Raw genomic sequence first — 27,533 nt, forward strand, 5'->3', positions numbered from 1 at the left:
TCGGATCCCTTGGAACTGGAGTTACAGACAGTCATGAACTGCCATGAGGTTGCTGGGAAGTAAGTCAGGTCCTCTGGAAGAGCGGTCAGTATTCTTAGCCACTAAGCCTTCTCTCTAGCCCCTTTTAACTACTTTTTTTTTTTAAGATTTTGGTATGATTTTTTTTTATGGCTTTTTGAGAGTAAGGCAAAATTTACCACCAGCCTCGGGATGAGGGTGAACTCGCACAGGACAGGGTCTATAGGCCAAGAAGAGATTTGGTACTTCAAACCATGACCACAGTGTGGCTGAGTGGCTGGATCTGAAGTTTCAGTTCCTGCTCTCCTATGGCTATCTTTCCAGCTCATCCCAATTCTTCTCTTAAAATTAATTCAGTTGGAATTTACCTCTATTGTTGAAGCATTTTGATAGAAAACACCCTCAATACAGAAACTGCCCCTCGAGAAAGCTGAACTGGCCATTCTTTCACACGCTGCCAGCTTGTTTTTATGCCCTTTACACCCTGAGCACCTGTGCTGGCTAGCCTTCAATCAGCTTGACACAAGCTAGAAAGGAAGGTGCCTCAGTTGAGAAAATGCCTCCGTAAGATTGGGCTGGAGATCAGTGTGCAGGGCATTTTCTTAATTAGTGATTGATGGGGAAAGACGCAGCCCATTATCGGTGGTGCCATCCCTGGGCTGGTGGTCCTGGGTTCTATAAGAAAGCAGGCTGAGCAAGTCAGTAAGCGGCATCCTCCATGGCCTCCGCATCAGTTCCTGCTCCAAGTTCCTGCCCTGTTTGAATTCTTGCCTTGACTTACTTCCATGAGGACGGTTACCTAGAAGCGTAAGCCGAATTAACCCCTTCTTTCCCAAGTAGTTTTGGCCCTGGTGTTTCATCATAGTAATGGGAACCCTAACTAAGAACACAATGTTAACAAACTGGCTTCTCTGTCATAAGTGATACAATCGGAAGCCAAATCCCTCACACTGGATGTGAAGAGACCATAAGATCATGGTTGGCCTTACCTGGAGACCCAGTAAAGGACCAGGAACCCTGACTTCTAAACTCTCACTTGGTCCAACACTTAAAGCTAATTTCTCATAATGTGCTAATCCTAAAATTAGAAGTAGGAAAGGTAAGCTGTGTAGGTCTGGACAGACGGCGTTCTCAGTGTTGGGCGCTGCTGACTTAAAAAGGAAGACCAAGTAAAACCTTAACAGAAGCAGAAAGAGTTTAAAGAGGAAGGAGTGGAAATATACACACCGTTAATGTTACCCTCCACCATCCTTCTCTAGCAAGAGATGGACTCTTCCGGATCTGTTTCTATGAGCAAACACAAAATCTGCTTATTTCTCTAGAAGGTGATCTCTTGACATTACATATGACAGATAAAGTATTTCCTTGAAGAAACTAAATTACCTCTACCGAGCTAATGAAAATCAGAGATACACGATGATACATTTCACCCATACTATTTCCTTAAAGTGTTAAGCTATTAAGTGATTCTAAGTATCTAAAATCTCTTTGGTGAAATTAAAATGAGCATCCCTATCTCATGGAGATGTTCTAAGAACAATAGATATTTTTAAAAAATTGATATTAGGCCCCCGTTCCTTTGCCCAGTGGCTAAAGGGCACATGGGAAAAGCCGCTCAACCAATCTTCATGTATTGTGCTTTCTCACAGAAATATAAAAATACGCACTAGCTGGATGTGGAGGGGTAGTGGTGCACACCTTTAATCAGTGAGACAGAGGCAGGTGGATCCCTGTGAGTTCTAGGCCAGCCTGGTCAGCATAGTGGCCTGGAGGCCAGCCAGGGGGCTACATAGTGAGACCCTGTCTCGAGATGGGGTAGGGACAGGAGAGAAAGACACACACCCACAACCACACTTACCAAATCACTGCTTGAGAAATGGTTGGTTTTATTTTTAACACCTCATCTGCCTTGGTGGTTTCTGCAGCAAACACTCTATACGGACTTATGAAGAGTCCACATTTGCTAAATTCAGCCCCACTGTGCCCAGAACCCAGCTCTTTAGTTTTTCTTTTTTGTGATATTACAAATCACTGAAACATCAAACTTTACTTTCGGTTTATAATATTCGCTATGAAGTAAGGGTTATCTCATGCAAGAATGGACCAAAATGAACAACTGGTAAACAGGATAGATGGAATTCACGTTCTTCTAATTGAAATAGCTTCCCAAGTTCTATAGTGCTGGTATGAAACGTGCGTTTCTCTAAAGGACAAGAGGATTTCCAAGGTGTCATATACCACGCTATACATCTGAATCCCCACAGTTGATATGCCACGCTCTATACAACTGAGCCAACCTCTTCCCACCCAGCATGCTCTTTTATTAAATCCCTGCTGGTTTTCAGTTGCTCGTTTTGCGGTCAGAGAATGCTCTCAGGCAGGTCTAAACAGGTTTCTCCCATCTTCCTCCGAAGCAGAGAAGTGAGCCGGTGTGGTGTGGCGAGGTGCGGAAACAGGACCAGCCCAGGAGAAAGGCGCTGTCCCTCTGGCTCAGGCAAGTGATCTATAATCCCACCACGGATCGTTTTAAGTTCACTTTAAAGGAGAAAATAAATGATACGCTAAACACCCTCACCCAAATTTACTTTTTAAAGTATTCAGGTAGGAGGCAGGGTGGACCACGTCTGGTATATGGTAGAACTGCCAAAGAGTTCATCCTTTAACAGATGAGAAAGGGCAGGAAATCTAATTGCTCTACTGAAGCAACTGGTTGTGGGGAAAATAAATAAATATAAATAGATAGATAGATAAATAAATAAATAAAAGGGAGGTGGAGAAAGAGGAAGATGGAGGAAGAAGGTAAGGGAGGCGGCAGGAAAAAAAAATCAAATCACAATCAAATAAAAAGAAGAAAATCAGGTGCAGGCCGGGTAAGAACTAAGCAGCAAACAGGCCGGGGAGTAGGGATGCGGAAAAGGCCCCGGGTGCGGTGAGACCAGGCTGTGGGGGCCGCAACGGGCGGGCGGACTATCCTACCGAGGCCTCGAGGAGTGGCTCTCCGTGTCCCAGGTCTTCTCTTGGTACTTCGGAGGGGTTGATGGCAGCGGTGGCTGGCTCATCCATTGCGACCTCCTCTCTCCCCAGGCCCGGGCTGGCAGCCGGTTGCTAGGAGCCCCTGCTACCCGCCGATTCTGAGTCTGCGCGTGTGAAAGACCGGTGCAGAGTCCTGCAGGTCCACCTCCACTGTTGGGGACAGGGAAGTGATGCACTGGGTTGGCTCAGTGGGCATCTTAGAGACAGTCACGTGTGTGTCATAAAGTGTCGGGGACTATGAAGTTGCTCTGACTCGTGGGTATGTGTGTATAGGCCGGCTTACCCGTACCTGATGGTACCCACAGTTTCTACCATTCCCTCACAAATTACCCTAATCCCACATCCTAGAAAGGGAAACTGGTAGGCGTGTTTAGTTTTGAGATGAGCATTCTTCCTTAACATCCACTTCCGGGGTGGGTGGGGCCATCCTGAACACCAGCTGTGAGAGCAGATCACCCTTCTCTTTCTTAGGCCTTTTGTTCTCGGGGCCTCTCTTGGCTGTAGCTTCTTAACCTAGAAAGATTTTAATTTTTCGAGACAGGGTTTCTCAGAAAGATTAGTTTTTAAAACGACTTTTCAACTTTAATTCCTTTTATGGAGGACCTACTGTGTTCCAAGGACTTCACATCTGTTACATTTCAGGTAACCCTCGCAATGCTGCCAAGCAGGTGTTGATTAGTTCCATCTGGAGACCGAGGACACGGCCACACTGACTGCAAAGAATTCAAATCCCTCAACAGCTCGAGGTTTCTGTTTCCCGTCACCAACTTTCAGGAGCGAGGGGATTCCATTGTTTCCTAAAAACCACTTCAGTGTAGGCTTGGAGAAACGGCTCCACAGCTAAGACAACTTAGCTGCTTTTCCAGAGAACCCAAGATGGGTTCCCAATACTCATGCTAGCTCACAACCATCCTGGTAACTCCCGTTCCCTCTGAACCCTGCAGGAACCAAGCACACACGTGGTACACATACATACATGCAGACAAAACACTCATACATATAGACTGATCTAAAGTAATATTCCCAGGGCCAGAAGAGCGCTGAGGGGGGAGAAATGTACTTGAGGCTGCCAAGCCTGCTGATCTGAGTTTCCTATCCCTGAAACCACATGATGGGCAGAGACCTGTCCCAAAAGTTGTCCTGGGACCTCTACTTAAATGTTGGCTACACACGCACACACATAAAAACAGTATCATCAAAACAGAATCAGAACACAAGAGGATCCTAAGTATTTATAAGAGTAGTTATATCTCAGTACCAACCTAACAGTGGGTCCTTTCAAATTTGATGTTCATGGCTGGAGAGATGATTCAGTGGTTAAGAGCACCGGCTGCTCTTCCAGAGAAACTGGGTTCAGTTCCCAGCACCCACAAGGAGGCTCACTTCTGTTTGTAGCTCTAGTTCTAGGGGAAATGGTCTCCCGGAGCACCAGGTATACACGTAGTACACAGACATACATGGAAGAAAAACACCCATCAAAGAAATTTTTTAAAAAATGATGTTCCTGAAACATCTTGTGATTTTAAAATGAAAATTGATTTCAATCCAAGGACAGGAACTAAGAAAAACTTGGCCTGTTTTAAGATTTGCTTTTCTGTGTGTGCGCGCGTGTGACATTGTGTCCACAGCACGTGTGGAGACATCTTTGTGATATCCAGTCTCTCCTTTCATTGACCTGTGGGTTCTGGGATCTAGCTCCCAGGCTCCTGTGGCCGGAGCAGTTTACCTGTTGCACAGCGGCCAGCCCCAGCTCCTCAGCAACTCTGCTGGCAACCTGGAGAAACTAGTTTAATTTAATTTCTCCCAAATGCTGGATTCTTGTCAGTCTCCTGCAGCCCAGGCCTCCACGCCTCCAAGTGCCAAGGTTACAGACATTTGCACCACACTTGGCCTCTCAATTTACTATTCTTTAAAAGAACCAGAAACCAAGTTTAAAATGAATGGGAATTACATGGCTAAGATGGAAATAAACGTAACAGGTTAATCAAGTCCACCCCGTGTTCATTTCACTTTCTTATTTCGGCTGAGCCTGTAAAACTGGCTCAGTAGACTAGGGACTGAGACCCTAGAGACTAAAGAATATGAGGTACAGAGAAGTCTGGAAACACACACGAGGTGTTTAGGTGAAGAGAACACTCAGATGAAAAGAGCAGTTTGCCTCAAAAATAGAAACACCACGGGTCAATGATTTCAAGGACTTTCACTGTAAAACAACCTAGCTAAGAAAAAAATCGCCGGGGGGGGGGGGGGGGACTTCACTTGGAGAGGACTTGGTAGCATGCACCAGCCCTGCGGTTACCTCCAGCACCACATAGCCAGGATATGGGGAGTGCCTGGGAGGCAGAGACAGAGACTGAGAACTTGGAGGTGGAGGAGCAGGAGTCTGAAAAGGGGAAACAAACCAACTGCCATTGTATATATAGGACCACGAGTTCTTTCCTGGTTAACAATAGGTATTAATACAGAAACACATTGTTCAGTGCTCAACAATGCCTGTTAGCTATCAGACTACCAAAATACATTACTTCCCAAAGATAATCTTCAACTCTGAAGGTTAACAAAGTTTGACTTCAAGTTAAGCCAAATACCTCAGAATGTTTTGAAAGTAACTTTAAAAAACCTAAGACATATATACACAATTTAAAATATATCTCAGCACTCAGGACGCAGAGGAGGAGGCAGGCGGATCTCTGAGTTTAAGGTCAGCCTAGTTTACAGAGTGAGTTCCAGGACAGGCTCTAAAGATACATAGAGAAACCCTGTCTGGAAAAACAAACAACACACACACAATAAAGTTTAGGGTTTTTTTTTTTTTAGTTGATTTTATTGAACTATACACTTTGCTCTCCTCCCTTTCTCTCCTCCCCTTCAACCCTCTCCCATGATCCCCATTTACTCAGATCTTTTTCTACTTCCCATGTAGATTAGATCCATGTATGTCTCTCTTAGGGTCCTCATTGTTGTCTATGTTCTCTGGGATTGTGAATTGTAGGCTGATTTCTTTGCTTTATGTTTAAAAAACCACTTATGAGTGAGTACATATGATAATTGTCTTTCTGGTAGGGTTGTTATTCTAAGCCACAAAATCCAATATAACCAGTTTTCTTTTTTTCAGTTAGACCAACCCAAATTTAAACTAGCTTCCCATGGCTGCTTTTAAAAATGCAACTACTAAAAACTGCCATTCAATGAATTTAAGAATGTCAAATTGAAAAAACACTACTATAAATGGTTAAACAAAACATCCTGACACAGAAGTGATTTCCCAAATCTCAGAGTCCGCTCACTATTAAAAGCACTTGTTGCTTTTGCAGATGGCCCACGTTTGGTTCCCAGCACCCACGGTGCAGAAACTGTTAACTTCAGCTCCAGGGCACCTGACATCTTCTGGCCTCCACAGGTACTGCATGCAAGAGAGGCAGACACGCCTGCCATTCCTTTTTTAAAGTGCTTTACTGGAAGAAATCTGAGAGCAAACATATGGGGAGGCAGAGGTAGGCGGATCTCTGTGAGTTCGAGACCAGCCTGGTCTACAGAGCTAGTTCCAGGACAGGCTCCAAAGCCACAGAGAAACCCTGTCTCAAAAAACCAAAAAAAAAAAAAAAAAAACAAAGAATTAACTACTATCATAATCCTGCTAAACTAAAACTAGTAGCATGGTAGAGACTTGGAGAGAGTTTAAAATCATAGCCCTGGGTTCAAATATGATTGCTTACAAAGTAGTTCCGGAGATTTGAACAGCCGAGATCACAGAAACAATCTGTTCTATACATCAATATCCTTCGACAAAATCAGAATACCTCTTTTCTGTCTTCTGCAGTCTGTAACACAAATCTACTAAAAACTAGGGCACAGGTGGGCTGGGGTTGTAGCTCCATAGCACTGATTCCCAGCACTGGGGAAAGGAACACCAGAAGTGGTGGCACATACCTGCCTGTAATTTCAACCCTGAGACTGCAAAGGCTAAGTCTCAGTCCAGCTAGTGTGAGTGTGCGCATGCTCTCCCTCCTTCCCCCCCAACCCCCACGGTATTCTCCCTTTAACCTTATTCTTGGTTATCTGTATCTTGGTATTAATTTGACCTTCCAGATTGTTACCTGGAGAAATCCCATTAATTTCAGGTTCTCCTTTTCCAGCAGCACCTGCTACCACTGGCTGAGCACTTTAGCCAAAAGACCAGACACTATGCTCAAAGAGTGTTGGCCATTTTCCAAAGGTTAGATGCCGCAATGGCATCTCACAGGTCAGTTAACTAGAACTCAGATAACAGACCTGAAAATCAGTGGTATCAACACCCTTTTAACACCTAAGAAAGTATGTTCCAGGCAGAAATACTGCTAGAGGCTAGACTCTACCACCCAGTGAAAACTCACAAGTGAATACCTATTTCAACAAAGCTCTCACACCTGACAATAGGACCAGCAGTCAGCAGGGTCTAACTTCCCTCCCTCCCTCTAGAGCATGAGGCAGTGACTCCACTGTGTAAAAAGATGCCCCACCCTCTGGGGCAGTCCCAAAACCTGGGGGCCACAATAAGCAGGTACCAGCTACACTCAGTGTTTCAATCTTTGCTCTGGTTTGCTATGGAATTAGGTATTTTAAAGGCACTTAGACAAGAAAAACCTTGATAAACCACATTTTGAGCTTAATTACAGAGAAAGCAACGGGAGAAGCAAGCAAAATCTAAAGCACAGTTTAGTTAGCTGCTTATCTTAGACCCTTTTGGTAGACCACGTTGCGGGCAGATAAGCAATCACAGCTGAGACTTCCCTGGTTAGAGCTTACTGACAAACTAAGAAACAAAGGTCATCAATGTCCTCCCACTAGTTACAGTGGGAGGCAGAAGCAAGGCAAAATAGTTAGCTGGTTCAGCAGTTAAGAGCACTTGCTGCTCTGGCAGAGGACCCAGATTTGGTTCCCATCACCCACATGGTGGTGCACAGCCATCTGTGACTCTACTTCTGGGGGTCTGGTGCTCTCTTCTCACCATTGAGGGCAGCAGGCACACATGGTGCATATAACCGCAAAAACACTCACACAAATCCAAAACTTTTAAATTAAAAAAGATGGTAAACACTAAATATGTGCATATGCCAATTCCTTACAAAAGGAATTTTTTCTTTTTTCTTCTCGGAAACAAGTCTCGCTGTGGAGACCAGGCTGGCTCCTGAATTCTTAGATCCACCTGCCTCTGCCTCCCAAGTGCTGGAATTAAAGGAGGTGCCACTACGCCAAGCCATAATCTTTCTAAGAGCAAGGCAGAGAAGCATTTTCTAGCAAGAATCCATCTCAAAAGACAGATGAATTACACAAGGAGAAAGCAATTCCACAGTTGTCCCAGAATTATTACACCAACAGGCATTAAATCACTCAGATTCAGAGCAACAATTGGGTAAATTGTCATTTTTTTTATTGGAAAACAAATATACAACTTGGAATGGATTTGAGGCAAATTGTGCCATAAGCAGATTTTTAAGTGGCTAAACAAAGTTTAAAAAGCAAGTAACAATAAAAGAAAATGTTTCTGGTACAATACCAGCAGTACAAAAAAATAGTGTACGAGTACCTGGATAAAACACCCGTTTTGCAATAGTGCAACTTTGAAGAACATATGGTTGACTGTCCACAGTCCACGCAGAGTTACAACTCCACACTTCAACAATAACATGCTGACAGTTCCTAAAAACTACTTTAAAAAGGCATAACCCAGATGTTCCCTCATTTGACCAACTCCATCTAAGTTTAGATGTGCAGAAGGGCTTGGATATATCCAGAGTAAGCCACATGCAACATGTTACTTGATCAATTTTCTAAAATAAGGTTTAAGGACAATGACAGAAGATAAGGGAAGAAAACATGGAGGAATGAAATCCTAATTACTATACATGCATATTTTTTGACAGTAGGGGGAAACCTTTTACAGATAAGTTACAAACAAAGAAAAGGCAAATAAACAATTTTGTACAAGAAATTTAACACATTCTGTACAATGTCTTCACTTTGCTGTCATCATTTGTACAAACTCTGAAAAAATAAGAAACACAAAATTATGAGTCAAAGACAAAGGACATAAGCAATCATAACTACTAAACTCTGCGTTTTCTACTCCTTTTCTGGAAACACAGAAACAAGAAAGGCAGTTTGTGGCCAAAGCTGGAACTTCATAAATCACTGTATTTGGGATCCTTAAACATGAGACCATTGCCATTAGGCCTATGGACAGAGCTCACTGGTGGAATGCTTGCCCAGAATATACTTGATGGGAGAACCTTGGCTTGGTTTAGACTTGAATTCTGTATCTGCTGGGTCAGCAGTCAATATTGTAACTATTTTATAAAAATCAATTCCCTAGAGTCCATGTCTAAAGCTGCACTCCCTAAAATGGGCGTCCTCAAGTTCCAAGTGGCCTTAGATACTTTTGACTTCAGACACTTTCAGACAGGAGTCAGAAAGAAAAAAAAGAATCTAGTCAGATACAAAGTCTATTAATTTTATTTTAGGGAATCCACAGTAAAATTATCCCTCTACCTTCTAAAGAAACTGTACAGTTCCGGTCAATTTCCTAGGTGCAGGTGTAGAATTGACACTCTGAGTTCGTAGGTGAGTGATGTAGTCTTGTTGGCAAGTATTTTAAATGATAAAATTTAGTGAAAACTATTTTAGCACCCAAATTTTGGGAGGTGAAGATTACTGATTTTTAGCTATGTAACACCTCCAGCAATCTGAAGTATGGAGCAATTGTGACTCACCTTCATAGTTTACCTGCCCGTCACCATCAATATCTGCTTCCCTGATCATTTCATCAACCTCTTCATCTGTCAGCTTCTCTCCAAGGTTTGTCATCACGTGACGAAGCTCTGCTGCACTGATATAGCCATTGCCATCCTACAAAAACGTAGGAATAAATGTCTGAGTGATATTTGAATTGCAGTATTAACCAATGATTTCATTTTTGAAAAATCACATAAATTGGGGGTGGTAGTGGTGCATGCCTTTAATCCCAGCATTTAGGAGGCAAAGGCTGGTGGATCTTTGTGAGTTCAAGGCCAGCCTGATCTACAAAGCGAGTTAGTTCTAGGACAGTCGGGACTACAGAGAAACCCTATTTGAGGGTGGGGGAAGGTAGACTATTCACATAAAGTGAAGAGAATCCATGCTTAGTTGGTCTATAAATGTCATTAAGAAGGATGTCCCTATAATCCAAAGGCACATAATGTATCCTTTGCAAGGAGAGTCATGACTTGGAAACCCAAATTCACACTCAATTCTTAAGAGCCTGACACTTCTGTTGGCTGAAGTCATCAGAAAAGCCATCTTCAAAGAATACATGTAGGTCCCATTAGCTCCATTTCATTCTCTCCATTCATTCCTTGAACTTTACCTTATCAAACACGCGGAATGCTTCTCTAATTTCCTCTTCACTGTCTGTATCTTTCATTTTTCTTGCCATCATTGTCAAAAATTCAGGGAAGTCAATTGTGCCATTACCTGAAAATCATTTGTACAAACATGAACTAGAATGTCAACACCTCTGCAACGCACCTTCCACACCCCCTAAATTGAAGACTTACCATCTGCATCTACTTCATTAATCATGTCCTGTAGCTCTGCTTCTGTGGGGTTCTGCCCAAGAGACCTCATCACAGTCCCCAGCTCCTTTGTTGTTATAGTCCCATCACCGTCCTTGTCAAATAGTGAAAAGGCTTCTTTGAATTCTGTCAGGAAGACCAAAAAATCCAAACGTGCAGATTAAAAAAAAACACTTCCCCATAAGATGTACTAACTCATCAGGTGGTGGTGGCTGCAGCGCACGCCTTTAATCCCAGCACTGGGGAGGCAGAAGCAGGAGGATCTGAGTTTGAGGTCAGCCTGGACTACAAATCAAGTTCCAGGACAGCCAAGGCTACACAGAGAAACCCTGTCTCAAAAAAGTACTAACTCTTCAGAAAAGAAAAAATATACAGCATTTCAAATGAAGCTTTGATTCCTAACAAGTCAGGTGGAAATACCTTGTGATAGTCTGTCAAAAATCTTTGGTCAAACAGACCACTGTGTTCACGTTGAGCTACCAGAGATTTAAAAATCTCAGGAAATACAATATACAGACATGTGTTTAGAGGTCACTTCAAAGGTTAAAGCTATGTCTAAAATCAATGGAAGTGTTTAAAAAAATGGTATCAATGCTTGTCTATCTCTGCCCCGATTTATACTTTCTAATTTCATCTCTAGACACACCTACATGTCCACTATATGTCCACTGACATACATGTTCATAAATATAAAATTTCAAATTTTATAATCATTTTCTCTTTAAATTCAAAGCAAGAACATCTAAAACAATGAACTGGGTCAGTTTTCTAGCAGCAAGAAAGGCCTACCATCCAACAATGTTAGTAATGAGTCGAATGGGGCTGGAGAGATGGCTCAGCGGGTAAGAGCCCTACCTGCTTTTCCAGGACCCAGTTCAATTCCCAGCACCCACATGGCAACTCACAACTGTCTGTAACTCCAGTTCCAGAGAACCTGACACCCTTATAGACAATAAAGGTAGGCCAAACGCCAATGCACACAAAATAAAAATAAATTATAAAAAAAATGAGCCAATCAAGCTATTAAAGTCCACTTCAATCTAAGTGGAGTACTATGGAGAACAGAGGCAATTTTGAATAGAAAACTTCAAGCTTATAAAAGTGAAATTCTTCATTCAAAGACTTTAAGGTCATGAAGTTGTAATTATGTTCCTTCTAAATCAAACATTTCAGGAAAGATGTTGAACAGCAATTTTATCTTCTGGTGGGAAATTAATAAATTTAAATATAGTACTCCCAAGGTCATACCAATGGATACTAAAAAAAGCCACTCCTCTACAAGTCAGGTATTTTCTAAGTACATTAAACTCTGCTCCATGAAGATGTTTAAGAGATGGCACAGTGCAATGCTTGTCTATTTCTGTCCCAGTTTGTACTTTCCAATTCTAGTTCGCACATCTCCAGACACACCTCTATCTCCACTGACTGTCCACGGACACACATGGTCACTTTAAGCTGGAGCAGCACTACTCACACCCACGCTCTCAATCAGCCCCTTACTGACAGTACTTGCAACACAAATGCACCAACTGAACTTCAACCAGCTTAACATCCATCCAAATGAGAGGTCAAAGTTCAAAACTCTCTTGGCTTCCAGAAGAGCATTTTGATTTTTTTCCCACCCTACATTAACAAGGCTCAGGTTTTTGTCTCATTTTATGGTCAAATGCTACCAGCCTTATCCTTTTACTCCCTGGTCATTTCATCTATGCCCACTTACAGCAAAGACCTGCATCTAACTCACCTTTCTGACTGCCCAATAAAACAGCTTCCCCTTGGCTAACAAGATATGTAATAAATAAATCCTATCTATAATCCTCAGCAACTCCAGGGAAGTCGCTTCAATTGAAGCCTATAAATAAGTTGTATTAAATGCTACTCATTCTTTTTTCCTCTTCTGTAACTAGTATTTTGGTTTAAAGTTCCACTCATCTTTTGCTTATAATATTAAAATGCTTAATTGGGTTCTTTTCTGAAAATTACCCACAATTACCAGATACTATAACCTTTTTGGAAAGGCAAGTTACTTTCTTCAGCATAGAACAATTGTTCAGCTTCTTATTTAGATTAGGCATCGCTGACTTCTTTGTACTCTAGTGAGTCTCTCCAAGCACAGACACTTCTAGTTCATTTAAATATTACTATTTCCTGAGGAACCCATCTACTATCAATCAGGGCTTAGGAACTGACTGCAATAATTGAGTAATTGTACACAGCACCAACCTAGATCAACCTAATTAATTACTAAACAAATCAAGGTGTTCCCTACCTACAAACAGGATTTGGTAAAGACTAATTCACTAAATTTACATACTTTTTAAAGTTCTAAGTGCCTTTTCACAAATAATCAGTGTAGGCACAAACTACCACCTACTTAATTATTAAAGAGTTCAATATTTAGAATTATGTATTTATTTATACTACATTTTCTACATACATCTGGCTATGAAAATCAGTAAGTGCATAAATTCCCAGTGTTTAAGATGGAACAACCAAGCTATTGTTATATGGTTTAACTAAGCTAAATTGTAGGAAACAGCTTAAGTTTAGGTATTCTAAATCTCAAAGGTTTAAAACATTCATAAAACACCCCACAGTGGTTGTGTACCTATAATCCCAGCACTGGGGAGGCAGGAGAATCATGCACTAGAGACCAGCCTGGGCCCTTTCTCAAACAAAATTGATTATCCATGCTATACCTACTATTTACAAATACAATAAAAGAACTAAGGACATTATTTAAAGGCCAAATTTATAGTCATACATTAAAGGCTCTCCATTCTTTTTTTCAATAGGGTTTTTGTGTAGCTTTGGCTGTCCTAGAACTCCCCTAGAATAACAGCAGGCTAACTCACTAGCGATCCTCCTGAGCGTTGTGATTAAAGGGGTGCACTGCCGTCACCACCTTTTGTTGTTAATACTTGAAAGCTTTTTAAAAAAAAATTTCTGTGCATTGTTTTTTTTCCTGCAATCATATCTGTGTGAGGTGTTGGATTCCCTGGAACTGTGGTTAGAGACAGTTGTTGCAATGTGAGTGCTAGGAATTAAACCCAGGTCCTCTGTGGAAGAGCAGCCAGTGCCCTTAATCACTGAGCCTTCTCTCTCCAGCCCCAAGACTCTTATTTTTATGCTAGACTCAGAGATATGAACAACTCCTTTAAGATATATCTCAAAATATATATTTTATATCCCATCTGCTTTTACAGTTCACTTGATCTTCAAAACTAGCACAATCTGTACACTCATAGATGCATTTTAGTATAAGTATTAATTCCCATTAATGATAATAAATACAAATCCAGGAGCTAAAATGTGAGCATGCAGTAAAAATACTGTCATAGCTATCTTCTATAGCACATCTTTATCATTATGTTAATTACTACTATAAATTGGATAAGAAAGTTATTTTAATCAAATCTGGACCTTGAAAGTCTAAGATTGAGGTAGATTTCATTTTTTAAAAAAGTACCTTTTCCTACCAGTCTTTCGAATGTAGAACAATGAAGTACAGACAGAGCTGTAACAAAATTAACTGGTTATTGATGTCATACTATGACGGGGTATTCTTTAATAAAGCAATATACACTGACTTGGGTAACTATTTCACCTGAACAAGTAGTTTTTTCTCTAGACCAAGTTATTTACTGTTAGAATTTCTAACCAAATCTGTAGTATTGACTATTACAGTATGAGGATTAAAATAACTTCATTTGTTCATACAATGTTTCCTTATATGTCCCCATCTGGTCAACATTTCTTTCTGAAAAGACAAGTGACTTAAGACTCCAAAATATTATTGTCCACCAGTAATCTACCAGTTATGAGGGGAAAAACAACAACTGTGCCTCTAAAGCAGACGGTGAACTTGAGGAGGAAGGGCCTCACTGGGATTGTAGGCAGTGTTCTGATTCCTTTTGGTGTCACAGCTTGGAGAATACAATTTATCCTTTCAAAAGCCATTTATTTAGTACTTAGCATATGGTAGGCACTGGGCTGTAAAAACCAGCCAGTTAGTCCACCTGCTCCTGGATTTATCTTTATAAAATTTTAGTTCCTCAATAAAACCAACTCAAAAGAATAAACTTAGAACATTCAAGAGGGGAAGGTAAAGGGTCATAGGATGCTAAAGACCAATCTGAATGATACAGTTAAACTGTCTCAAAAATCCAAGTGCTAGGGATGTAACTCAGTGCCAGAGCGCGTCACAGGTAGGCAGAAGGCCCTAGGCCCAATCCCCAGCACCAGAAGGAGAAAGCAAACTGCTGCTGAATTATTGGGAACACGGAAACAGTTAAATTAGATACAAATCTTATGAGGCCAAGCACAGTGGTGATGCCGATAATCCCTGCATTCAAGAGGCAGAATTAAATGAGTTCAAGTCCAGCCAATTCTTCCTGACAGGACCGACCTTGTTTTCAGAAACAGAAAGAACACAACTGGCAAACTTCCACAACATTTCAGAATTAGCCAGTCATCTCAAAATATCAGAATAAAACCAGTTAAATAATACAGCATAAAGACAATGGGTTGTATGCATTAAATTCATTTACTCCTTTCAAAAGGTTCATCTCAATAGCTGTCAGGCTTTTAAAGCCAAAATTCAAATTACTACAGTGGCATTTGTAAAAGCTAAGAGTTAGAAAATGTGAAAAGGAACCAGAATACTAGTGATATTTGTTAAGTGTTTCTCTAGGGAAAAGGTTACTCACCAATCTATTATACAGACTGAATATTGTGTATCTGAAATGCTTGGGACCAGAAATGTTTCCAATTGCAAAGTATTTCCTGTGTCATATACACCTTTATACACACTAGAAGTCCCTTTTTATATAGTGTCTTGTCATTCTGACCACAACCCATCTGTGGATGAGGTAGAATACACAATCATGGCATGTTAGCACTCAAGTTTTGGATTCTGGAGAACCAGTCTTGTAGACATAAGGGGCTGCTTAATCTGTATTTAACCCAAATGAAAAAAACACCAACTAATTTAAAGTCCGTGTAAATTCAATGTTCATTTTTTCTGACTATATTTCAATGTAATTTAGTTACTGTACATACACCGCTCCCCCCTTATATGGTAACCGACTTGAAGTTTCATGCCTGTTGGGTGATAGTAAACAACAACACAAAAAATAAGAAAACCCACCACCAGCAGCTGGTATCTATTCTCTCTCTCTCTCTCTCTCCCTCCTTCCCTCCATACACACACACACAGTCACACCTAACAAAGCAGGACTAATTATTGTATTTATAATACATTCAATTTATTACCATTCATGACATATATCAAAGTCAATTATTTCATCTAAGTATCTTGAGTTTTGCTATTCAATTTATAATAAACCCCAAAGGATATAATTCACCAGGGTATTTCTTACCTGCAATCTGCTCTTCAGTCAGTTGGTCAGCCTACCAAGAGATCAGAAAGGTGGGTTAATGACTTACAAGTATGTAAATTAGCAACTACAGCAACAAGTTTTAAATCTTTCAAGGTTCATTCAGTTCAATGATCCCTAGAACACAATGGGTAGGCACAATGTGTACACATTGGTTTTATATTCATAGCTAAACAAGTCTGACTCCAAGATTACGCCAGATATCTCAGAATGATTTGAAACTTAAAAATTTAAACACAAAAATAAAACCAGTTTCCTTTTTCAATTAGACTACCCTTTGGGCAGGAGGGGAAAGACAGGGTTTCTTATGTATCCCTGGGTGTCCTGGAACTAGCTCAGTAGACCAGGCTGGCCTCGAACTTAAGAAATTCACTGGTCTCTGCCTCCAGGGTCCTGGGATTAAAGGCATGTGCCACCACCTAGCATAGACTACCCAAATTTAAACTAACCTCCCATGCCAGCTTTTAAAAATCAAATTATTAAAAACTGCCATTCAATGACTTAAGAATGTCAAACTGGAAAGTCACTACCATAAATGGTTAAACACAACCCCGACACAAAAGTGATTTCCCAAACCTAATGGAGCAAAGGGGTGAGAAGCACCACCACCACTTTTACTACTCCCCTGACTGGCAGGCAAGTGCAAAGATTCTAAACAAAATACACAGGTTTCTTGTTACAGCCTCCACCTGTAAATACACATCTGTGCACACATCTAACACCTAGTATGTGGTCTTCTGCTAATTTAAAATCCCACACCAAGAAGCCAGGCAATGGTGCACATGACTCTGACTGCTTGAGATGCTTGTACTCTATCTCTTGAGTCCAGGCCAGCCTGGTCTACATAGAAAGTTCCAGGACAGCAAGAGCAGCGGGGTGGGGGGTGGATCGGTATCAAAAATAAAATCCCTACCAACATGGGGTTAAATGTACCATGATTACTCCATTATCTTGTTAAGGGAAGAAAAACAGCCTGCTCCCTCATGTTTTAAGTGAACAGATCCCTGGGGAAGGGTTGAACCTTTATATGGAATGACCTCACATATTTCTCTAGTGAACAGCATAAGGATTTGAAAGGGAATCCAAAAGATAATTTTCTTTCTCAACAATTTTGATTCATGGCACCATGGTCATTAGTTGAAGGCCAGTCCAGGCTACTCAGCAAGATCTTAATTTAAAAAGCAACATTCAATTTAAGCACAATATAAATGGAATTAATTTATTTCTCTTTGAAAAAAATAAAACAAAAAAGGGCTAGGGATGTAGGCTCATCACTACAGTGTTTGCCAAACATGTTAGGTCCTGGGTTCAATTCCTAGTATTAAGGAGAGAAAAAAAAGGGGGGGTCAAGGAGTTGGGTGACTTAAAATTGAAATGTCATCAATTATGTTATGCTCAAGTGTACAAGATCCTAAGATAAAAAATGTATTTTCCCTAAGTACCAATCCTCGAGCACCCCGTTACTTGAAGCAAAGAAAATCTACTTGCACAAACTAAAACCAAAAGGCACAAGTAGCACCCTACAAACAAAACGAGGCTAGTGAAATCAACTGAAATTATTTTAAGCCTAAAAATGTTAAGCTTAACTGTGTAGCAGGCACCGTAGTGTGTGGAAATTGGAAGGAATGTATGCTATGAATTAGTGCAGGAAAGCAGCCAGTGACAACGTGGATTTCACTTGCAATAGGTTGGGTCAAAAGACACTAACAGTAAGTCAATCTTCTAAGAGTCTGAAGTTGGCTTACAAACTCAAAATTTAATGCCCCCAAACAGTCCAGTTCGGTTCTCCCTGTCTCCTAGCAAACAATCTTAGGACCTGGCACAAATACCACCTTCATGGAATGAATCAGGCACACAGAAACTAAGTTTTTCAGACAACTTGAAAACCTCTCAATTTTGCTTCCAAGGTTTCATGAAAAGTCTTTCTTGAGTTTAAGGTTTTAACATAAACTTCACCAGTAAGTTCTAGAATTTTTATTCCTTTTAAATTTTATTCCTAAAATCAAGAGCTTAGAACTATCTGGCACTCAATTTTTCCAACTTCTCTTCCGTCTATGGAGAGTGCCATTTTCTTAGAACCAAAATTAGACTTTTGGGAAAATACCAGCTCATTAGCATGTGTTTATCTCAATAAGGTGAAGACTATTCACCAGAGAGATGACTCTCTGGTCCTAACTCTCTTACTTCTGCAACCACTGATGTAATCCCTCCTGCTGTTCTTGTAGTCGTTCCAGAGATTTCCAATAGACTTTCAGGTCCCACCCCAACCTACTGAACTAGATCCTGCATTTTGGGTCACCAGTGTAGATCTTTATCAGGAAATCCATCTGCATTTTAAAGTCACCTGAACTCAATGCATTGGTACACGTTCTAAATAGCACTCAAAAAGGCTGAAGTGATTTGAAATTTTTTAAAAAACATCTGGCATAATTATCTGAATAAATTTATGATTCCATGGACTTTAAAGTGAACACAAATGCTGCATCTTCATTCTGTTCATTTCCTCAAATTCTACTTATGTACACAACAAATGCTTCATATATTTTCTTCAGTTATAGGAATTATTCATTACCTGATATCAAAACCAGTCTAAGTTATTTCTGTAGGAAAAAAAGGTCTTTATTCTGACAGATGGCACTAAGAGAAACCAATGGAACCAACTTCACAAAAACTAGGATCTTTACTGAAATCCTAAATTCTAGCTGAAGCTAGACATTTCTATATTATAATGGAGCCAAAACAAATTCTACTATTTTCGGCTTAGTGGAACAACTTAAATACACTCAAAATATTTTCTACCTCGTCACATCTTTTATCACCCTGACCTCAATAAAACATATTCCTTCCAATAAAAAAAATTTCAATAAAAATACATTACGTGTAACTCAAGAGCTTTGTAACCAATTCTATATTCACTGTCCCAATAGTATAATTTTTCTCTTTATCAGAGTCCTCAATCTATGTCTTATAAATTATGAAGTAGCCAGAACAATTGTTAATTTAACAGAAACCCTCAATGCATCAATGATGCATTTAACTATTAAAAACTTACTGAGGAAAAGGACCAGTGTAAGATATAAATTATAGTTTTCCAATAAAATTTTAAATTATATCTTGCTAACTTAAAATCAACAATTCGCAGTGTTGTTACATGCCTATAATTCACATCCTATTTCGCCTTACAGAGAACAAACTCAGCCAGCATATAAAATTCATAAGTTATATATCAAAACACAAAGAATTCACCAAACTTAAATGAATGCTAGCTCTCTCCAAGGTGAACTCTCCCCACACCCAAACAGGTTTCAGTTGGCAGGAATCCCCAACTAGTGTTTAAGATGTCACCTTGCCTCCTGGACACACCCATTGCTGTAACCACTTGGCAGAGGGAGTAAAATAAGTATTGCAAATTATCGCCTTCGTTAATTTTTATTTTACAGGAAACAGGAGGTTCCAGCATTATTTTTTTTAAATCCTTTCTAAAATCGGCTGCTTTCCTGTATACTCTTTTACTGTATTACCGTAGAAAAGAACTAAGACCGGACGTCAACTTCGACACCGAACAGCAGTCGTTTTCAAGGAACGCCGCGTGTGGTCGAGGTGAACCGGAGTGCACCTGAGCACTCAAGAATTTAGCGACTCGCCCCTTAAATTGCTACTTTAACACTTTCACCAGCTTGCTTCGGCTGTAGGTGGAAAACGCCTTGGAGACCCTAACTGAAGTTGGTTGCTTTTGCTTTACGAGCTGTGTTATTTGGAGAGGGCGCCCGACTTTCGGGCGAAAAGCTGGCTTTCTTCGTCGATAAACTAAAAAATAGTAAAATACTAAATAAACAATTAAAAAAAAAACATCGTCTGGTGCTGGAAGACAGCACCAGATGGAGAACAAGCAGCACTGCGGGCGGGGGGAGGGGGAAAGCTGCAGGGCCCCCCTCCCCCGTCCATCCCCGCAGCGCCGCGGGCCGCCCAGACCTCCGCAGTCCTGCAGGTGCCAGCGCAGCAGCTGGGGCGCGAGCCGAGCCGGGCGGCGGCTCCCGGCTCCGCGCGCCCGCCCTCCCCCCCGGCTCCCCAAGGCTGCTCCCCGCACCGGCTCGACCCACACAGCTCGCCCCCGGCCCGGCTCGCTTCTCCTCGCGGGGATGCGGGCTAACGGCGCCCGCTCGCCCCGGGGCCCCGCGCTCCCCTCCCGCCCTCCCCCCACCCTCGACGCATGGCGGCCGGGCGGACAAAGGCGCTTCCTGGCGCCCGCGCTCGGTGGTGGCCGTTGGCGGTTTGAATCCGGGCCCCCGGGGCTGACCTTTCGAGCAGTTAGCAGCTACGCGCCCGCACGGTCTCCCCGCGGACCACACCGCCACGCACTCCCCTTCCCCCCCGATCGAGCCTCCCCAGTCAAGCTCCGCAGCGGTCCCCCGACTCAGGAAACCCGGGAGACCCCGAGCGGGGGACACCTGCGACATAACCGCCGCAGGGCCCCCCTGGCCTCTTTTGCGCCATCCGTCTGGCGAAGTCGGCTCCTCGAGGGTGTCAGGAAGGGAAGGTCCCCTCTCTAGTCAATCGACTTCAGCATCTTTTCCCCACCGGCAGCTCGGCTACGCACTCACCATGCTGCAAGGGCTACGGGTTTCCGAGACGCGACCACACAACCACTCAGCTCGCACGCTCCGCTCGGACTAATTCTCCGCCTCTGCCCCCAGCTCCTCATAAACACCTCCCTCCGCCAGATCCCTCCGCCTCACGCCAGATAACGGAACATAGCGAACGAGTCCCGGCTAGCCCCCTCCCCCGCCCCCCCTCCCGGACTCTCCGGGAGACCCCCTTTCACCACAGTCACTTGGCAGACCAGGCAAGATTATAAAGGGGAGCAGGGGAACGGATGACGTAAGTGGGCTTCTTTGCCAGGCAAGCCGTTAGAAGGCCGGGGGAATGGCGCCTGGGAGGCGCTACTTTGCGGCGCGGAGGAGCACCGCGGAGGGAAGGGGCACGCCGATAGTCGTTGAGCTAGCTTCTGATTGGCTGGTTTGTACCTGCAATGCGTCACTTGCTCTCGCAGCCGGTGCTGCTTCTGCTGTTGCTGCTCGGGCCGCGCTGTCCTGGCAACTGCGCCAGGCGGCAGCGTGGCTCGCTCTGCGCTTGGCTGAAGGACCTTCCTCCACTCGGTCCTCCCAGCCACAGGCACATACACACCTTCCCGCCCCGCATGGAGGTGTCGACGAAACCAAGCTAAGCCAATAAATAAATAAAGCTGAGGGACCCCCCCCCGCCCCGTAAACGCCCACCAGGCGCCCAACTTCTCAGTGTTGCTGCCTCGTGAAAGCCGCTCATTTTCCGTTTCATGGTGGTGCAGATCCATGCAGCTCAGCTGACAGACTAATCCGAGAGGGGCTTCCGTTTATGCTTCCCCTTTGCTTTCCTTGCCCTGCGGTAATTTATTAGAAAGCCACTGAGACCCAGAGTATCTGAGAGCTTGTGCTGCGGGTCTCCCCAAGTAGCCCCTTTGAAATCAGAAGCCCAAAGTAGACAGTCCGGGAAAGGATGCAGGAAGTTGAAGTGGAAATAAGGGTCTAACACTCAAAATACAGTGCCCAGAGGAGATTGATAGCTCAACCACGGCCCCAAAAGAATTCCGAAGATGGCGAAGTCAGAAAGAACTTCCCCCCAAAAAAACAAAAGCCCCACACATCCACGCAGACCCTCGAAACCTAAAGAACACATATTTTTAAGAAGTCAAGCCACAACGAAAGCTGACCCACTGAACAGAAACCTGCCTTTGCAATCGTTTCCTATTCGGCAAGAACATTTCCATGCTAGCAGATACCTGCACTCACTTTGAGAGCTTGAGCTGACTTTAACCTCCGTCACCCAAACTAAGTGTTCCCTCACACCTTTAAACATATTTTTAACCGAAGCCAGAGTTGGGCCCTCTTTCGATCACACAAATCAGACAGTAAGTGGCCTTCTAATGAGCTTTGACAAACTTGAGACCCTTTCAAAGGAATGCCCACTCAATGGAGGAAAGAAAACAACTCAGCTGTTTCTGTTGTCCTTGCTAATGATATTGGAAGGAAGGAGAACTAATTAACCTTATCCTAAATGGAATAAAGTTCATTAAGTGAGACTATTACTTTAAAATGGGAACCTCTACTTAAGAACACTGCATTCTGGTAACTTCTAGGTTTTTCCAAGGTATGCCTCAGAAATTTGTCCCTGACTCCCCCTCAGATCTTCAGATAGAAGACCTACTAATGATTTTTTTCCCTTCAGCTGACTCACTAAAAATATTCTCTCTTTACACAGCGCCCCATTAGCATGCAGTGATTTTACATAGGAAATTTTTAGTGGTGGAAAATTGAATGACAAAATGAATAATCGCCTTCTCTAGGGAAGAGATTTTTAAGAGGATTGGTGCATATTGTATAAGTCTAGTATACAGAAGTGTGCATAGAGAGGCATGGGGGTGCCCAGATGCTTGGTAGCAAGTATATAGGAATAATTAAAAAAAAAAGAATAAAGGAGTCAATGATGGTGGCACACATTTTTAATCCCAGCACTCAGGAGGCAGAGGTAGGTGGATCTCTGTGAGTTCAAGGTCAGCCTGGTCTACAGAGAGAGTTCCAGGACAGCAGAAACCCTGTGTCAAATAATAGTAATAATGATAAATAATAGTAATAAAAATAATAATAGAAGATATAGGAGAGTTCTTTTAGGTTTTTAGGTAGATTTTGGTAAAACCTCTCCTGCATAACCTTTCTTGCCTCAAGAAGAGAAAGAAAATAAAAGGCAAGGGTTACATTTAAAGCCATTGCGGTTTATGTGTATCTGAGACTGTTCCAAGTTGATTTATTTATAGAGCACTTGTCTTCCGAAACATGACATAGAGCACTGCCTAACTCTGGCAGTAGCCGGCTGAGCAGTGAAGTCAGCGATGACCACCCTGTCAGCCTTGGCAGTATATTTTTTCTGTCCGGTTCCCATGGTGAGAACTTAAGAGTCCTCTACCATCGTTCATCTTGGGAAAAAAGAGAATGTGCTTCCTCCCTCCACCTCTTCTTCCTCATTTGCAGAACTGAGATAACACAAGTCTTATCTTTGGACAGCTTCCTTCCCGTGGCTTCTCTCTTTTAGCCAACTTTGCTAGTGAACAAGAGCAGAGGGACGGTCACAATGACATTCTTGAGTATAGGGTCTATGAGTTTCTCAACAAATGGAAAAATTTAAGTCCTAAATTTTCCAGGGCATTGATCATATGCAACGACTCAACTTCTCTTCTTTGCATCTAGACTGTGTACTAGGTATGTAACCTTGGAATAATTGGGAAGATAGGACACAAGTTATTTTCTTCTGCAGTTCAGAGACTAGGCGCCCTGGTTGGGAAAGTTAAGCTGATTTTTCTTTAACGAAGCAGGGTTGAGATGATGTATTTGCTAGCTTCCCGTCACTGTGTCAGAATCCCTCTCCAAAGGGAGAGAGAGCCACAGCTTCTGCTCTGAGGCTTCACAGTCACCTGGCTCTGTTGTTTCTGGGCCTCTGGTGCAGAGAAAATATCCTGGAAGCAGCAGGAGCCAGAGCAAAGCTACCCTTGGCAGCCAAGAAGCAAAGAGAATTTGCTTTTATGATCAAGCCACTCCCCCAAAACCCATTAATCCATGAAGCCATGAATGAATTAATCTATTCCTGAGGTCAGAGCCCTTGTGGTACAGTCGCCGCCAAAAGGTCCCAACTCTGAGCAATGTTGCCTGTATACCAAGCCCTCCACATGTGAGTTGTTATAGAATATTTATGGTCCAATCCAGAGCTGGAGAGATGGCTCAGCAGTTAAGTATTTTAGCTGCTCTTTCAGAGGACAAGGGTTCAGTTCCCAGCCACCTACATTGGGCAGCTCACAACTGCCTGCAATTCCTACTTCAGAGAACCCTTTTCTGGCCATCACAGGCACAGACATCCATATTCATGCAAGAATACACACACACACACACACACACACTAAAAAGCCTAAATGCTAACAGAGAGGAATCCAGCCAGATCATATTTTGCTACTGCCTTCTCAGCTCAATGAGAGTTAAAGAGTATATGGAAGGAACTGACCCATCACATCACCCTGTAGGGTTCATGCTTGCACACATAGGAAAGACTGAGGCCTTCATTGTTGACATTGGCATACTGTTATTATTGCTCATCAAAAAAAAGTCTTTGAAATATTAGTTTAGGGTGCCCTTCCAATAGGGTTGCTTAGAACTGATGGTTTTCTGGTAATGTTGAATATTCAGTGCTAAATCCAGACACTTTCAGGAAAACTGGGGTGTTTACTCATTTAAAAACGTTGACCACTATTCAATAAATACCAATAGCCTATTAGACACTCTAATGCATTGTGATGAAAGTGGACGTGGGAAGCCACGCAGGATAAATTAACAGGCACGGGAGATACTTTCTAGACAGTGTCACCCTTAGTACCTTCGTGCACTTTCTGTTGATGCAACAGATATTTCAGATTAAGACAAGGAATGAAAATGCATCTCTCAGTTCTGGAGGCTGGGAGTCCACGAGCATGGTTTCAGGACTCTGCATGGTCTAAGTACCTTCTTGCTACATCATAGCATGGTGGAGGGCTTCCCCTCGTGAGACAGACCGAGCAAGCTAGTTTGTGTCTGTCTGTCTTCCACAGCCACTGAAGGCCTCCCGGTCTTATCTAATACTGATGACTTCCCAAAGACCACACCTCAAATTTCCAGGGACATGAATTTGGGGTTTAAATTTTCCCATGTGAGTTTTTAGAGGGCACATTCATATCGTCACATGCAGGAATCTGGGTGGAAGTGGAAAAGGAGAGAAGAAGGGGTGCTTTAGGTCCCTCATAAAAAGACAAAGGAATGGGAGATGTGACCATTGTCATTTCCATCACTACGTTACCTTCAGAGAACGAATGTGTATCCCTAGGAGGGTAGACTGAGGAAGGAGCCTACCATTTGGCCGTTTGAGTAGGGAATTCTCTGGTCCTGGGGAAACGGAGTAGCCTCAAAGGTGTATATGGTAGGATGTGATCTGGATAGCAAGAGCCCCTCAGTGCTGTGGGGAGGTGTGGCTAGAGGGAGACCAGATTGGAACCCTCAAAAGGGAGGCCCTGTCTAGAAATCCTGAAAATGCTGCTGGGCATCTGCTGTGGGGTAGGGGGAGGAGGAGAGATGCCCTAAAACAACCGTATCCCAAAGAGAACCCATGATGTTCCACTCTGACCTGTCTTTTCCAGTGTCATTGAAAGAAGCCTCTCACCTCACCCTGTCACTCATTCTAAAGTGTCTGCTTCCTGCTTCCTTCCTAGTGGTCATTGGCTCATGTCATTGGCTTATACCCCTATCCGGATCCACTATTTCTTCCTAACTCCACCATCCCTGCCCTGTGAGTCCAAAGAGAAATAGTCATTTTCTCAAAGTGTCTTTTAAGTGTAGATGAATACAGAAGGGCTCTTAAGATGGGGACAGAGGAAGGGAGGGAAAAAGAGAAGATAATGAAATTCTTGTAGGCACTACTCGGGGAAGATGGGGACCAGAAGAAGGGGGCAGGAGACATGGAAGGCAGCGAAGGACCACGAGTGAGATAAACCCGTTATGACATGTTGATGAAAATGCCAAGAGGAGATCTGTCATTTGGGTTGGCGCAGACTCAGTGACTAAGGCTGCCTGCTTCACAAGCACAAGGGCCTCATTTGACTCCCTGGGACCCACATAAAAGCAAGACATGGTCATGATGCCCCCAGCATTTGGGAGAAGAGATAAGCAGGTCCTAGGTGCTTAACTGAAACATGAGCTTCAGGTTCAGTGAGAGACCTATCTCCAAGGGAGTAAGGCAGAATGACAGAGAAGGACGTCCAACATCTTCCTCCAGGTTCTAGGTACACACACACACACACACACACACACACACACACACACACACACACGAAAACCACCACTGTTTCAAACAAAACAAGTGTGCTAGACATGGTTGTGCACAGCTTTTCTTTTTCTTTCTCTTTCTTTCTTTTTTTGAGACAGAGTCTTGCTATGTAGCTCTTCTGTCCTAGAACTCACTATGTAGACCAGACTCAAACTCAGAAACCCACCTGTCTCTGCCTCCCAAGTACTGGAAGCGCTGGGATCAAAGATGTGCACCACCACACCCCGCCTTTCATAGGGTTTTTTTTTAGTCATTGTGTAATGTTGTTTATGATATTTCTAAAGTGGGGTTTTAATTGTTTTTGCCTCTCGTCTTATTTACAGAATATATTAGCATCATGAAATTAAGCATTAAAGCAACTAACCATCAGATAATTAAGCTTAACTAAATTGTGCTTTTATTCTCACAATGTTTGCGCAGCACAGAATTGATTTTGTTGCATCATTAGCAACACAGAAGACTTCATGGAGACGTGAAGTTTCTGCAAATGGACCTCAAATTTTTACTTCTCTTTCTTTGGATTGGCCTGGTTTTTGAATACTTTAAGACTGACAGGTAAAACTTGGGCAGCTGGTCCTCAGGACTTAAAGATTGGCATTATTGGAGACTGTTCTCCTCTCTCTCATCCTTTCCATTCTCATTGAATACCCAGCCGATCTTTCTAGGCTCCCCTTATAGAACTTGGGAGAGATGGCTGTCTGCTCTGAAAAGCTTTAAATGTTCTAACTAAACTGCTTTACACAGAGGAAAGGTGTGCTTTGATTCCAGGGTTTATTCCACAGCCACTTGACCCCATTGCTTTTGGAATATTTCATGACCCTGAGAGTTCATGGCCAAGGATATCTGTTGACTTCAGGCTGGCCAGGGCACAGAGACACAGAGAGGAAGGGCCTGGGTCCCAGTGTCCCCTTCTGAATTGGACATTTTGTGTTTTCTATTTATAATATTGATATTTCTGCCTTCATCTATGCTAGGCAAATACTTTACCAACTGAGCCATACCCCTAACCCCCAACAGTGATATTTCTGAAATATTCAATTCAGTTTACCTATAAAATATCTGTATTCTAGGCTTGTCTGTTCATTTCCTTATAGCATCATTTGAGTTTGTTCTATTTCTTGTATTTTTTTTAACTTTAACTTTATTTCATGTACATTGGTATAACAATGTCAGATTCTCTGGAACTGGGGTTACAGCTGCAAGCTGCCATGTGGATGCTGGGAATTGAACCCCAGTTCTCTGGAGGAGCAGTCAGTGCTCTTAACCACTGAACCATCTCACCAGCCCCTATTTCTTGAATTTCTTTTTTTTTTAAAGATTTTTATTTATTATGTATACAGTGTTCTGTCTGCATATATGCCTACTCTCCAGAGAGGGCACCAGATCTCATTACAGATGGTTGTGAGCCACCATGTGGTTGCTGGGAATTGAACTCAGGACCTCAGGAAGAGCAGTCAGTGCTCTTAACCTCTGAGCCATCTCTCCAGCCCCCTATTTCTTGAATTTCTGATAACCTAGAATATAGTTCAAAAGTTTGACAAGCTTCAAGTTGAAGACTCTGGGA

At 42.6% G+C, this 27,533-nt stretch overlaps 2 protein-coding genes across 3 annotated transcripts in view; both read right to left on the reverse strand.

Moving 5' to 3' along the window:
* Stpg4 (sperm-tail PG-rich repeat containing 4) overlaps window positions 1-3,081 on the reverse strand; it is a 55,886-nt gene extending 52,805 nt beyond the window's left edge. The window contains exons 1-2 of the mRNA XM_075955663.1: window positions 2,995-3,081; window positions 1,246-1,305 (exon numbers count right to left, since the gene is read on the reverse strand). Coding sequence (XP_075811778.1) covers window positions 1,246-1,305; window positions 2,995-3,081 — 147 coding nt within the window. The remainder of the gene's footprint in view (window positions 1-1,245; window positions 1,306-2,994) is intronic.
* Window positions 3,082-8,426: 5,345 nt separating this feature from the next.
* Calm2 (calmodulin 2) lies at window positions 8,427-21,027 on the reverse strand. 2 transcript variants are annotated; one of them, XM_075954977.1, is made up of 6 exons: window positions 20,641-21,027; window positions 16,022-16,052; window positions 10,623-10,766; window positions 10,433-10,539; window positions 9,801-9,936; window positions 8,427-9,075 (listed from the first exon to the last, which is right to left on the reverse strand). In XM_075954977.1, the coding sequence occupies exons 1-6, from the start codon at window positions 20,641-20,643 to the stop codon at window positions 9,047-9,049; spliced, it is 450 nt and encodes a 149-aa protein (XP_075811092.1). In that variant the 5' UTR covers window positions 20,644-21,027; the 3' UTR covers window positions 8,427-9,046. The 2 variants fall into 2 exon arrangements, with proteins under 2 accessions (XP_075811092.1, XP_075811091.1); XM_075954976.1 differs by lacking the exon at window positions 20,641-21,027 and adding an exon at window positions 20,488-20,511.
* Window positions 21,028-27,533: the final 6,506 nt, after the last annotated feature.

The sequence above is a fragment of the Microtus pennsylvanicus genome, chromosome 21 (genome assembly GCF_037038515.1).
Source record: "Microtus pennsylvanicus isolate mMicPen1 chromosome 21, mMicPen1.hap1, whole genome shotgun sequence".
Taxonomy (NCBI): Eukaryota; Metazoa; Chordata; class Mammalia; order Rodentia; family Cricetidae; genus Microtus; species Microtus pennsylvanicus.

What these genes read in the sequence shown, in the direction of transcription:
- Calm2 (XM_075954976.1), bottom strand. An exon ending in TAATGAAGTAGATGCAGATG is followed by an intron (nt 10,540 to 10,622) that starts GTAAGTCTTCAA and finishes AATGATTTTCAG; the next exon opens with GTAATGGCACAATTGACTTC. An exon ending in CGGGCAGGTAAACTATGAAG is followed by an intron (nt 9,076 to 9,800) that starts GTGAGTCACAAT and finishes TTATTTTTTCAG; the next exon opens with AGTTTGTACAAATGATGACA.